Raw genomic sequence first — 14,682 nt, 5'->3', positions numbered from 1 at the left:
ATCTCAGTGGCTAAAAAAATTATCTTGTTTATTAATCTATGTCTGCTATTTGGACAGGACCCAGTTGGGATGGCTTATCTCTGCTCCATGCAGCACTAACTGAGATGGCTCTATTAGAGCTCAGGTTTGGGGGTGGGGAGGTGGCGGCAGAGGTCCACTTCCAAGATGGCTTACACACATGGCTGGAAAGTTGGAAACAGCTGTCATCTTTCAGATGAAAGCTCTGAAGGCTAAGCTGAAGGTGATATCAAGGAACCTTAGTGTATTTCCTTGTGGGCCTCTCCACAGATTGATTACATTTGTCTCAAGTGTAAATTGCACTCACTCCCAACACCTTACAAAATTATTTTCCTATTATAGTATCAAGTTCATGCTTGAGTTTCAAAATCACTCTAAATTATGTCCAGATGCAAATGAAGCTCTGTTGGTCCCATTTCTGAAGTGTGGTTCCTCTTGATCTAAATATCTGGAAACTACACAGCCATGTTGTCTGCGCCCCCCCCCCCCACCACCACATGCCCGATATACAGTGGTGACATGGAAATAGTATAACAGAAACAGATATTTCTGTTCAAAAATAGGAGGCACATGACAGTCACTTGAACATAGAAATTCTGAAATGTAACTAGGAACACGTTGTCAGTTCTTACTTGGAGCTTAGTCCTGCTGTCTGGAAATTATTCTCTTTGACTCTTGCCTCCATTTTCTGGGCTTTTAGCCTTGACCCTACGTCATTTATCCTTCTTCATTGTTACAAATGAGTAGCCTTCTAGTCTACTTCTTGCCCATAGAAGTTTAGAGATTCAAAATCCTCTTTTCATTTTATACTAACTTAATTCCTTTCTGTCCAGACTGATACAATTTATTTCAAATATCTGTAAGCATTCCATTAGACAAAAATAGCACTCATGTTTCTTTCTGAGACAGACCTTCTCTATCTTGGATGGAAAATTATGGGCTATAGGACAATGAACTTAAGATTCATAGAAGTCTTTCTGTCTAGTGGAAATGAACTATAAGGCACAACTTCCTTAAGATTCTTAGAAACTCTACTAGGTATACCTTAAATATTCATAAAGCTCTCAGAAAACTTGCTTTGGATCTAGATATTTTTCATGATCTTAGAGTCATACCAGTAAAGCACCCTGGATTTGATATGTTCCCTGAAGCTATCTCTCACATTGAAAGCCTTGCATTCTGGAGGGGTTAAGGATGAAAAAGTTTTATTTTTGAACCCAGGAAATCCTGGTTTCTCTATATTTCCTATAAATTCTGCTTGGAAAATGATGTATTTGGTTTTTAGCTCCCTTCTTTTTTCCAGCTATTATCTTATTCTACATGGGTGTAAGAAACCACTTGGCATGTTCATTCTACTAAATCCACCAGCTCACATTATATTTTCTACTTCCTGCATTTATTGTAGGTAACAATGTTGAAAATTTTCCCCACTAAATAATAGGAGTCACCTTCTAGCTGGCCTAAATAATTTCCTCACCGACCTTCACGTTCTCATAGGCAAGTCCTCTGATTTCATTAATGACCTTCTTGAAATTCTTCTAGCTTCTGCCTACCACCACTTAGTCCCAGATCATTGCCTCATGTTTTAAGTTTGTGTTACATTAATGACCCACTTTGAGTATCAAATTCTGTTCCAGTTATCTATCTTGAGTACCAAACCTCCCCAAAACTTAATGGTTTAAGACAATAACAATAGCTTACTTCAGTCACAAATAAGCAATTTGAGCAGGGCTGGGTGGTAAAGTCTCATTTCTGCTCTATGTGGAGATGGAAGGTCTACTTCTCACATGCTTACTCATATGGCTAGCAAGTTGGTGCTGGCTGTCAGCTGGGAACTATACCACATCTGCCGGTTGGTTCTTCTCCATGTGGACCTCTCCAAAGAGTACTTTAGCATTTTCACAGTTCACTGACTGGATTTCAGGAGCAGGTGGTCCAAAAGACAGGAACTGGGAATTGCCAGCTTCTTAAAACCATCCTGAAAACAGGTCACTTCTGTCATATTCTATTGGTAAAAGTCATCCATATTCAAGGGAGGAAATAAAGACATACCTTTTAATGGAAAAATTGTCAAATAATTTAAAGTCCTCTTTAATCCTCCACTGTAATGTAACTGTGTACTCAAGGAAAAAGGGAAACTGATTTAGGGAACCGCTATCCAGTTTCTGCCACAATGTATTCCAGTCATTTAAAACAATACCCATATGTTCATTGGGTATGAAGTTACAGTTACACAAATGAATTAAGATCTAGAGATCTGCTGTACAAAATATAGTGCCTATGGTTAACAATATAATTTGCATTTAAAAATCACTAAGAGGTTAGATCTCATATTAAATGCCTTATCACACGTGGGGTAGGGGAAGAAAGCAAAGGAACATAAGGAAATTTTGGGGGATGATGGATAGGTTTATTACCTTGTTTTTAGTGATGGTATCATGGAGGTATGCATATGTCCAAACTTATCAAACTGTATATATTAAATATCTGCAGTTTTTGTATATTAATTATACCTCAGTAAAGCTCTTAAAAACAATAACCATATATTTTTAATCAATATCATATCAAATGTTTAAAGCTTATGGGTTATGTTTTCTCTGTAATTATAGTTATAGGCATATAATCAAAGTATATTAAAAAGACACTTGACATGTGGTCAATTTTTAGGTACAATGTAGACAAGGGATTTTTCTACATGCCTCTTAATTTCCAGGGATTTATGACATTTGGAGAGATATTATATTTAGAAAGTTTTCCTTATGCTGTAATAAAATCTTCTGTATTGAAAATTTTACTCGCAAGAACTAGGTTTTTCTTAATCACACAAGACAAATCTAATTGATCTTTTAATCTCTTCCTATACCACAGCCCATCATGTATTTGAAGTCAGCTATCTTGGTTCTCTTGAGTTTTGTCCAAGCACTACTAGTTCTTTTATAGGTGTAGTATCTTCAATGGAAAATAAGTGCCAGCCAAATGTGACTGGTTGCATTTTTCCTTTTTGATGTAAGTTTAATTTATATAAAGAGAAGAGGGAAAAACTATAGTTTACCCACTAAATTAAAAACTTTAGTTTACCCACTAAAATAGTTTCATATTCAATAAAGTTTCTTATGCATCTCTCTTGGGATTCTAATAAGAGTGTTATCAGTTGGGTAAACCATATACCATATGCTATGAATTTAATTAAAGGCAAGTATTCACCTGTTACAATAATAAACATCCTCTTATTGAATATATTCTGCCTATAGACTTGCTAGAAGGATCAGAAACAGAATTGGGTATGTGTGATCCCATTTCAATATTAGAAATCTGAAGTTGAAAAAATTAAATCCTTTTCCAAATTGTACAAGTTAATATCAACCTAAGAGCAAAATATAAGTTTCTGATTCTATGTTCAATGTTTTTTTTTTCTATTACACCATGCTGTTAAGTAATTTGTATATTTAAATCTACATTTAGAGCTATGATACTTTATAGTTATGTATTTATGGATCACTTAACTGTGTATAATCTGTTCAAATTCAAGGAACCATTTAGTACTGTTAAAAGCCATTATGAGTGTCCAAACACTTTGATATGCAGTTTTGGCAATTTAAAGGTCAAGATATTTTGGACTTGTTGGAATTGAAAGGACCTAGTAAAGATTATTCAAATATTTTGCTGCAGTAAAAATGAATTATTCTAATATATGCATTTTTTCTTTCTAACTAGATTAGCATAGTGTTAATTTTCAGTAATTAATCTTATTTAAGACCACTAGTTGCTCGATTTTTGCTCTCAGCAACATATATTTAGTTATTTCAGTAGATCAGTAATTTCCTAATGACTGTTAATTTAGAAAGTAATGTTTTAGAAATGGTCTAACAGAGGAGTTTATCAACACTTGGAAGAGGCACCACATAAACATCCAGAAAGATATTCCATCTCCTCTTAAAATTAGGGAACTATATGTAGTTGAAAATTTCTCAGATGTAAAGGTAAAACAGAAGTCTTTTGTTATCATGACAAAATGTAAAATCTAGCAAATCCCTAACTGATATTGATACTTAAAAGGAATTCTATCACTCTTCTTCCTAAGCAAATAAGGCCTTTTTTTACCTGACTCAATTACAAGTCAGTACTTGGGTCCTGACTCTTCCTATGAATATGAGGATTTCAGAAGAATATATCTGTATGTTTAAGTCCAGATTCCCAGGCCATACCTCCATTTACTCTGATTTTATAGCTCTGCACCAGAGGCTCTAAAGTCATATGTATTTCTTATAAGTAACCCAGATGATTCTGATGTATATGATGTATGGACAGACTTAGAAAACATTGGTCAGTAGCTTCTTTGAATGTAGTTTCATATTTCACTCCTTAGTGTGTTTCTTATAGATTCTCAATGTTGCAGTTTACATGGCCCTGGATTTAAAAAGCCAATTATACAATAATTCATGGAATCATAATATATGCTCTGCCCCAGCTGTCCCAGAAAGGCAAAGGTAGCACAACTTTATTTGCACTGAAAGATTAGTTTTCTGATCCATGGTATGGCCACAATACTAAAGGCTATTCATTAAATGTATGATCAAAATCCATCTCATTCATCCCAATTTTCCAAAATCTCTTCATTCACTTCCAGAGTTTAAGTTACTTAATATATATCAGTAAAATTTGGTGAGAGAAGAAGGCATCTCTGATAGTGACATTAAAGAGTACTAGCAGAAAATACTTTTAAAGTCGGTAGATCAAAGATGAAGAACTTGGAAATGGTTGAAGTAAGTGATGAACTGAATTTTGCCAGAAGCAAAAAAGAAAAATAATAATGGGAAGTACTGATACCATCTTTAAAAGGATGCCCCTTTATATAGATATAGAGAGAGACTTAGATCATCAATTAAAATTATTAATGTTTCCATTTAGCATTGGCTCTCAAACTTTTTAAATTATAAACCCTGTAATAAGCTCTATTAATCAGTAACTTAATTTGCTTCTTTATGACTTAGCAAACAAAATCCAACTCTATCTTCTTTTTAACTGGAATAATTTTTAACTCAGTGAGAAAGGGGTCAGAGCAAAGTAGGCTCCCTGGAGAACATGAAGTTTACAAGGTTTGGGTGTTCTGATTTTTAGGACCTTACATGACCTCAAATGGGCCACTTTTAATTTTTTTAATGTTTATTTTTGAGAGAGACAGAGGACGAGCCAGGGAGGGGCAGAGAGAGAGGGAGACACAGAATCCGAAGCAGGCTCCAGGCTCCGAACTGCCAGCACACAGCCTGACACAGGGCTCAAACTCATGAACTGTGAGATCATGACCTGAGCTGAAGTTGGACCCTTAACTGACTGAACCACCCAGGTGCCCCTTGGATGGACCACTTTAAACCATGTCAGCCTTAGTTTTCTCATCTCTAGAATGCAGAAATTACAATAGTTGTCTGTAGCCTTTTCAGTAGTACAATGTAATTAAAGAACAAAGGAAAGAGGTACAGTGGTGGTCTATGAGCTCTTGGCAAAAGCTGAGAAGTGAGACAAAATATTTGCATTTTACTTATGCCTTTCTGTTTCTGTTTCACCTTCCTCTGGACCAAAATCAATGCTTGTTCCCACACTTCTAGCACTCTGACCAGACATTTAAATCTCTTTTCCTGCTTTTACTGTGCCTCAGTAACACATCCAACCCATTTCCTTGATTTCCTTTTTTTCCCTAAGATTGATTGATTGATTGATTGATTGATTGATTTAGAGAGAAAGAGAGCAAGTAGGGGAGGGCTAGAGAGAGAATCCCAAGCAGGCTCTGCACTGTCAATGCAGAGCCCAACACGGGGCTCAAACTCATCCTTAGATCATGATTTGAGCCGAGGTTGGAGTCCTTAGCCCACTGAGCCACACAGGTGCCCCAAGTCTTTATTACTTACTCCTCCTCTTCTCTCAGGGTAGAAATTCCTAGCTATTCTTTCTCACTTATCTGCAAGACTCTATGGCCTGACTTGGAAGAAGCCATGTTCTTCATTCGTTTGATGCCATTTGTCCCCACAAACACTGAATTCCATTCTCTCCCATTTCAACAGGGGCCTCACTACCCCATCTAGGTCTATCTTTCATAAAATTGTATTATTTTCCTTTTTTTGATTTATTTTCCCCAGTGTCTTCCTTCTTGCCAAATATTCTCCCTCTCTGAGTAATCTTATTTACTCCATAATTTCAGCTACCACATATATCCTGGAATTCTTCTAGCTACATCAGCAATCCAGAATATTGCTTTAAATTCCAGACTGATCTACATAATTACTTTCTGGATAGTTCCACTTGATTTTTCCCTCTCTCTCTTCTTTCTCACCAGTTAGGCAATGAGTTCTATCAACTTATTAATAATTTCATAAGTAGTTTCATAAATCTATCAATTTTCCTTAGTACCGATTTCATAAGTTTAACTTCTCTTAAACTTCCTGCGACTGCCAAATCATTTAAACATAAATGTAGTTAAGTAAGTAGACTCAAGTTTGAAATCTTCTAATGGTCCTCATCTAATATGGTTTAAATGTTAATTCCTTGATATGACACACAAGATCCTAAAAGATTTAACCCATATCTCTGTAGACTTTTGTTTCCCAAAGTATGTTCAGAGGAAGATTTATTCTGTGGAAAGTTTTACAAGATGGGATATTGGGAGTAGAAGGGGAATAGAGGGCTTTGTAAGTTGCAAATATATTTGAGAAACTCATGTTCCATTGTTAGCCCTCAGCATAGCGGTTTTCAAACTAGTCTCTGAACTAGGAGCACCAGCATTACTAGAAACTTCATTATGTATGCAGATCCTCAGGCCTCACCCTACACTTGGTGAATCAGCAACTCTGGGAAAGGGACCAACAGTCTGTGTATTAGCAAGCCTTCCTAACAATGCTGATAAAACACTAAAGTTTGAGTACCACCATCTGAGAGAATCACAATGCACATTAGCATGTTACTCCAGGATATCTAGAAATAATCTGTTTAACTTTGTTTTAAGCAGGTATTTTCTCAATTTGTTTGAGCATGGATTGTGTTTATGTGTGTGTATAACTAATACTAACTTCCAATAGAATGAATGTTAGAGAAACACCCTTTGTCAGAAGCTTGTAGCCTCAGATTACTAATAATTGCCTAATTATGTATCTGTTGTGTAGTTTTGCATTTAAATATCCCCTTACTTTACTAAATTTCTTCCCCCAACTTTTGTCTAGCCAACTCCTTAGAGGAAATATTTCAAAATTTTATGCTTATTAAACAAATACATGGAATGCCACAGCCATATTTTATAACAAGCTTAGAAGTGTTGTCCAAGTTCCACATTAATATGAAGATGGCATCTGTTATTTCAACACTTTCTTTTTTGCATGTAATGGTTATCTCTATGTTGATCTCTTCATGAAATATTTTCATATTTTCTCATTTGATACTATAAAAGTATAGTGTATATCTTATCAGCTTGTCTATTAAAGCTTTTCTGTATTGAAATATTCTTTATAAAAGTAACCATTGGAGGGGCACATGGGTAGCTCAGTCTATTAAGTGTCTGACTTCTGCTTAGGTCACGATCTCATGGTTCATAGGTTCGAGCTCTGTGCTGGGCTCTTCATTGAAGATATGGAGCCTGATTGGGATTCTCTCTCTCCCTTTCTGTCAAATAAGCAGACTTAAAAAAGTGACCATTGGAAACGGTGACCCTACATGCTGGCTACTTTCCATTTTCACAAATTCTCTCCCATTATACTCTCACAGTCTTTCAAGTCTCTTTCCTCAATAATCTATTAAGAAAATAGTATTTAGTCACTGTAATTCTAATTATCATAATTAAAATTGATCTGTTCAGTTATATTTTTATAAACTGATTATATTCTCATTTGTTCATTGTTGTTAATGAGTTTATCATTATATATTATCTTACATAGTATAAATATTATAAAATATATTTTATTATGATAAATATTAATTTGTAAGGGTTTCAGTAAATATTAGCATGCTTATTACCAGATTCCTGAATTTCCACTACATTACCTTAATTTTTCTGATCATAAGCTCAAATGTAATAGATTTCTAAGATACTAATAATATGCTTCTTAGAAAAAAATAATTCTTAAGAAATCTGGTAAATATTCCAGTATACATGATTCTGCCCCATCCTTTCAAACATACAGTCTTTTAAAGTGCATTATTAAATTAGGGAAAGCTTGGTTTCTTATAATGTCGTGTGATTTGTAAAAACTTAATGATTCAACATCCAGTTTGGTTTATTCTGGTTCAACATAAAGAATTTGATGAAAAATGGTACTGTCTATAATCTTCTGATGTCATAATAAGAAGTGATGAGAGTATAATGTGTGACAGTTAAGGAACTTTGGAATTAATGCCTATTCAGCTGTTATTTTTTTCCTTCTTTCCATATTATTCTTTGCAGAATGACAAATGTTGGACATGTCATCTATAGTCATTTCATTTAACCACATTACTTGAAAAAAATGAGACATATAGTTGGGCTAAATATGAATCATGATGATTAATTACAGTATTAATCAAGTTCAAATACATTTGACAAACAAATGCTGTGGCCATCAGAACTAATTTCGTTTAAAACCTTTATAAATATCTACCAGGTTCTCCCAACTTCTAAATACATCATAGAGGAAGAAATCTATTGAGCTTAATGTAATAAGTAAATAATCACATTATTGTGACAGTAATAAAATCTTGTTCACAAAATAAAGATGAATTTAAACAGAAAATGTAACTTGAAAGTACAAAGCTGGATATTTTTAAGCCTGTATTTCTGCCTAATTTTCTTCTTGAAGATCTTCTGATGTACCTTGATGTACCTCCGGGATTGAAAGAGGAAGGCTGCCAAGAAGTTTCAAGTGGTTATTAGGGACCGGATATACAAGGTTCTTAAGAACCTTTGGAGAGTACTTATAGTTTATTTTGGAAATTTGAAGTAATTTGTGCCAGCCACTAATTTTGGACTAATTGAGCACTCCAACATTTAATATCTGTTGCATTTTGAGCATAAAGGTAAATCAGCAGCACTTGGAAGTACCTTAGGAAAATATATGTCCCTAAAGGTACATTATAGTCTGTGTACAGAGGTCTCTAATAGTAAGTGGATTCAACATAGGGCTGTATTTTGACTTCAGGGAGAACAATAACGTGGTGATGACTCGTTCAGATCTGGTTGCAAGTCTTGGGCAGCATTAGAAAGTATGCATACAACCATTTGGCAGAGGGTGGCTGATCTTTGGATGAGATGTTGGAAATGGCAGTAGTTTGGGCCAAATAAAATCTGATATACCTTTTATACCAGAGAACCCATGAATTTCCTGAGCCACAAATTGAAGTTTTCAGATATCCTGGACCTATAAGCTTACAAATCATTTGATAAAAATAATTAGGGAAGCCATATGCTTCCTATGGTCTCTATGGTCTGTGTCTTTGTCTTTTTTGCCCAATTATTTAAAGTAAATGTAGAAGAAGTGCTCGAAGAATACCCACCAAACAAAAGAATTTTATGTGTTGAGTATGAAGTTGATATGTGAAACACTCAAGATTGTTATTGTACTTTGTTCATCTCAATGTAAATTTAGATCATCCTGGACAACACTCTCTAGAGCTTGAGAATTCATGAAGCACGATAAATCAAGGATTCAAATATGATTTAAACACACACACACACACACACACACACACACACACACGAAAGATAGACTTACATACTTTTCATTTAACTAGATGCATTTGTGGGTGGAATAAGAGTGTTCCAGACCATTCGTGGAACATTTATATACTGTAGAATTTAACGGTACTGGCTTGAGTTCTGCCCACTTACCACCAATGTAACTGTGAACAAAATATTTAAGCAGGATAAATTTCACACATATGCACATGCACACACCCCCACACACCTTTGTACACACGGAAAACAACCTCCCTCCTTGGAAGAAGCCACATTAAAGGGATAATTTCTATAATAATAATTCCTAAGAATATGAGTTACAATTGAGAAAGAGCAACTTCCAATCTAGAGCTAAAGAACTTAGAAATACAAGCCTACGCTCGCCATTGTGATTTTATCCAATGGGATGTCATTCAATAAAGAAAGGAAACCTGACTTTAATAGCTTTGGTTCACATGACCTAAGAATTTTTCTGTAACCACTTTTCTCTGATCTGTCCATTTGACACTGATAAACTAAAGTCATACCATTTAACCTTTTTTTTTTTTTTTTAATGTTGCGTGACCTTGTGAGCAGAGTAAGAAACAGGACATTCCTCGGGAAGATCAGGGACCATCTACCAAGAATTTGGATTTTTGGCCCCAGCTTATTACACTGATGGTCACTATTATTGATGAGGATAAAACTGCCTACACACCTGTCCTGAATCAGTAAGTATGCTGTCTTGGAAATGAATGGATTTTATTCCACTAAAGTTAAGAAAACATAAAATATTTGAAGCATGGTTTATACTCTCATTGGAAAAGTTTGTTTTCCAAAATTAAATGTTCTAAAATTAAGCTATATAAAGCAGGATTTTTTATTTTTATTAGTAAATATCAATTCAGAGATATTTTAAATTTTTACTTCAAGACCGTTAGAATGAGATTCTTTGGATAGAGAGACAAATATTTCCCAGAATTTATTTTTATTTGATGTAGAAAAGTTACTTCTTTCTGTTGATTCCTTTCATGACTATCTCATTATCTCAAAAAAGAAAAAAAAAACCCACAAAACTATCTCACTGCACTTCCCCCAAAACTAAAAAGAATGTCAAAATTATTAATTATATTTCATTGTGACTTGTAATAATAAAAATTTTTCAAAAAAAGCTTGCTTTCAAAATAGATACCATGGATTTAATGCAATATTTAATGCTGTTTTTTAAAGTTTATTTATTTATTTTGAGAGACTGAGAACGCTCACCCTAGTGGAGGAGGAGCAGAGAGAGTGAGAGAGAGAACCCTAAGTAGGCTCTGTGCTTGGCAGCGCAGAACCCCATGTGGTCCTCAGTCTCAGAAACCATGAGATCATGACCTGAGCTGAAATCCAGAGTCAGAATCTTAACCGACTGATCCAGGTGCCCCAATGCAATATTTAGTAGAGTAAGTCCATTTTCTCAAATAACAATGCAAGCCTATGCCTCTATACATAGAATTTGTAAATTATGACCAGATAGACAAGGCAGATGAATTAAAACTCATGACTATTCTAGAATAGCAGATTCTAGAGGAGTCTAAAATTATCAACTCTTCAAAATGCCACTTGCTGGGAGACCTTGGGCAAATTATCTAATTTCCCTGAGTCTCAGTTTGCTCATATGTGAAATAAGGATGTATTACTAGATAATATCCAAGATGCTGTCCAACTTTAATGTTGCACAGTTAGGATTTATTTTATGCCCACATATTGAGGGCTATACAGAAAAAGCAAAGTAACGGCTAAGTCTACCAACAAGGCACTTGCAATATGACTAATGGAGAGTGTATCCTGACGTTTTGGTAATACCTGAAATGCTATGGGCAGCAGGAGTAGCAGAAATAGACAAATCATGAAGTAGAACATGAAGTAGAGTCAGACTTACTATAGAGAACTGGACTTATTGTTTCTCTATAATGGTCAAGACAGGGTCAAAAAGCTTACGTCGAATCCAATTGAAATTTCAATTACAGAAGAAATAAATTTATCCTAATTTTCATCTTTTCCTTGCTTCTTAACCACTGATTTTCATCTGTCCGACATTCCTCCTAATTGTGGAGAAATTGGTCCTCTTTAAAATGCAACCATTATAGCATCATTAGGTTTGTATTTATACTTCCTTCCCCCTTTCCCTATTATACTTATTCTACCTGAAGACCAGAGTGTTTGCTGCTCAATATCTATAGAGACTCTGTTTTATTTTCTTCTGATAGCTCAAGACTAGATCTTGTCTTTTAATATAAGACATACCCTCTGCTCATCCTGGGGGCTTTATGGAACAGATATGTTTTCTCCTTTATTCTTTGGACTTTTTTTTTAATATGAAATTTATTGTCAAATTGGATTCCATACAACACCCAGTGCTCATCCCAACAGGAGTCCTCCTCAATGCCCATCACCCACCCCCCCATCAACCCTCAGTTTATTCTCCATTTTTTTTCCAGTATATGAAATTTATTGTCAAATTTGTTTCCATACAACACCCAGTGCTCATCCCAAAAGGTGCCCTCCTCAATACCCATCCCCCACTCTCCCCTCCCTCCCACCCCCCATCAACCCTTAGTTTGTTCTCAGTTTTTAACAGTCTCTTATGCTTTGGCTCTCTCCCACTCTAACCTCTTTTTTTTTTCCTTCCCCTCCCCCATGGGTTTCTGTTAAGTTTCTCAGGATCCACATAAGAGTGAAACCATATGGTATCTGTCTTTCTCTGTATGGCTTATTTCACTTAGCATCACACTCTCCAGTTCCATCCATTTTTAAAAGTCTCTTATGGTTTGGCTCTCTCCATTTCTAACTTTTTTTTTTTCCTTCCCTTCCTCCATGGTCTTCTGTTAAGTTTCTCAGAATCCACATAAGAGTGAAAACATATGGTATCTGTCTTTCTCTGTATGACTTATTTCACTTAGCATAACACTGTCCAGTTCCATCCACGTTGCTACAAAAGGCCATATTTCATTCTTTCTCATTGCCACATAGTATTCCATTGTGTATATAAACCACAATTTCTTTATCCATTCATCAGTTAATGGACATTTAGGCTCTTTCCATAATTTGGCTGTTGTTGAAAGTGCCGCTATAAACATTGGGGTACAAGTGCCCCTGTGCATCAGCACTCCTGTATCCCTTGGGTAAATTCCTAGCAGTGCTACTGCTGGGTCATAGGGTAGATCTATTTTTAATTTTTTGAGGAACCTCCACACGGAGGTTTGAAAAACCTCTGTTTTTCAGAGCAGCTGCACCAGTTTGCATTCCTATCTTTGGGCCTTTTTTAAGACAGAGTAGATTTCCTAAAGATAGGGAGATCAATACTTGTTTTGTGCCCTTTAGTTGGGATATGCCATTTGGTAAATGAGTATTGAATAAAGAGAAACATCTGAGAAATGCTAATCAAATGTTATATGAAAGATTCTATTTTTTATCAAAGAAATTCTTTACATTCACCAAATATCAGATATCCATACATGACTAGTAAAAGATGCATCATAAAATCATGGAATTAATTAAAGTTTTCCAGAATTATTTTTAATCATGTACTAAGAAACATATTACAAATTTTTATTTGACTTTTTGAAACTGTATTAGAAGAAATGGAGGAAATACATTTAGTTATGGCACAAATAAATTTTAAATTATGAACTAAACAGTCTACTCAGTATAAAAAGGAGTAATGATACAAGAAAAGGAATGTCTTTCTTTTCCTTTATGTTTTTGATGTAGGGGTTTGGAATCAGTTTTTTTTTTCTCCTATGAGACCCTAATCCTAAAAAAACCTGAATGCCTTCCTATATTTGTAATCGATGTTTTATGGTTGTAATTGTTCAGATTTTGAGGACGTTTTAAAGATTTTTTGTTTACTAAGGATCATTCCATTTTGCTTCTTGTTTAACGTTTTAAGTGAACTTCTAATGAGTGAGATGTGGTCTTGGTGACCAATGCGTTTGTATAATTTGGTGAGATTTTCATTCACACCTGTTTCTTGATGACAGGGTGTCATCACATTTAGGCTTCACTAATTATCTCCTTTGTTGGTTAAGGCTAGCAGTGTTTCAGAGTGATGAGTCCAGACCACCTGGGTCAGGATCATGTGGTCTGCTAGTCAGGTATGCAGATTCTGAGCCTTGTTTCAAATCTATGGATTCAAAATCTGAAGTTGGCACACAAGTCTGTAATATAAATAATATACCTTCATGTGCTCTATAGACGCTAAAGTTTGAAGGCACAGTCAAATCTGAGACAGATGTTTCAGGCTAAAACAAGTTTCAGTTTTATTTTGAAGGCAAAGGTAAGTGAATACATGATATAAAAATATAGGGATTTTTTTGTCATTCAGTGTAATCTAAGGTTACTGATACAAAGTTATAGAATGAAGCATTGTTATGACTTTGACAAAATCATTGTAAGCTTTGGCTCATTCAAATTTTATGACAATTTATAATAATTATAGGATGAAACTTGAGAATAGGGTTTTATTTTGTATACTAATATAATTCCAGGCATTTATATATTGGTTGAATGAATGAAGAAATTAAAGCAAGCCTGTATATGTAGTTGGCATATGTTCTCTCTGTTCCTACTTTATTATTAATTGATGCACTGAAGTATTTGAGCAATATTTATTCACATTTTTTAATTTATTTTTTTATTTTTGTAATGTTTTTATTTTTGAGAGAGAGAACATGAGCAGAAGAGGGACAGAGAGAGAGGGAGATACAGAATCTGTAGCAGGCTACAGGCTCTGAACTGTCAGCCCTGAGCCTGATATGGGGCACGAACCCATGAACAACAACCACCCAGGCACCCTGAGCCACCCAGGCACCTCATATTTATTCACATTTTAAATTTTTATAGGGGTGCCTGGGTGGCTCAGTCAGTTAAGCGTCCGACTTCGTCTCAGGTCATGATCTCGCGGTCTGTGAGTTCCAGCCCCACATCGGGCTCTGTGCTGATAGATCAGAGCC

The 14,682-nt window shown here is 35.2% G+C and overlaps 1 protein-coding gene across 1 annotated transcript in view; it reads left to right on the top strand.

Moving 5' to 3' along the window:
• Nucleotides 1–14,682, top strand: part of UNC13C (unc-13 homolog C) — a 569,448-nt gene that overhangs the window by 347,995 nt on the left and 206,771 nt on the right. The window contains exon 16 of the mRNA XM_042988813.1: nt 10,283–10,416. Within this exon, the coding sequence (XP_042844747.1) occupies nt 10,283–10,416 (134 nt within the window). The remainder of the gene's footprint in view (nt 1–10,282; nt 10,417–14,682) is intronic.

The sequence above is a fragment of the Panthera tigris genome, chromosome B3 (assembly GCF_018350195.1).
Source record: "Panthera tigris isolate Pti1 chromosome B3, P.tigris_Pti1_mat1.1, whole genome shotgun sequence".
Taxonomy (NCBI): Eukaryota; Metazoa; Chordata; class Mammalia; order Carnivora; family Felidae; genus Panthera; species Panthera tigris.
Note: the sequence above shows the minus strand (reverse complement) of the source record. Positions and strands in the feature narration are given on the sequence as shown.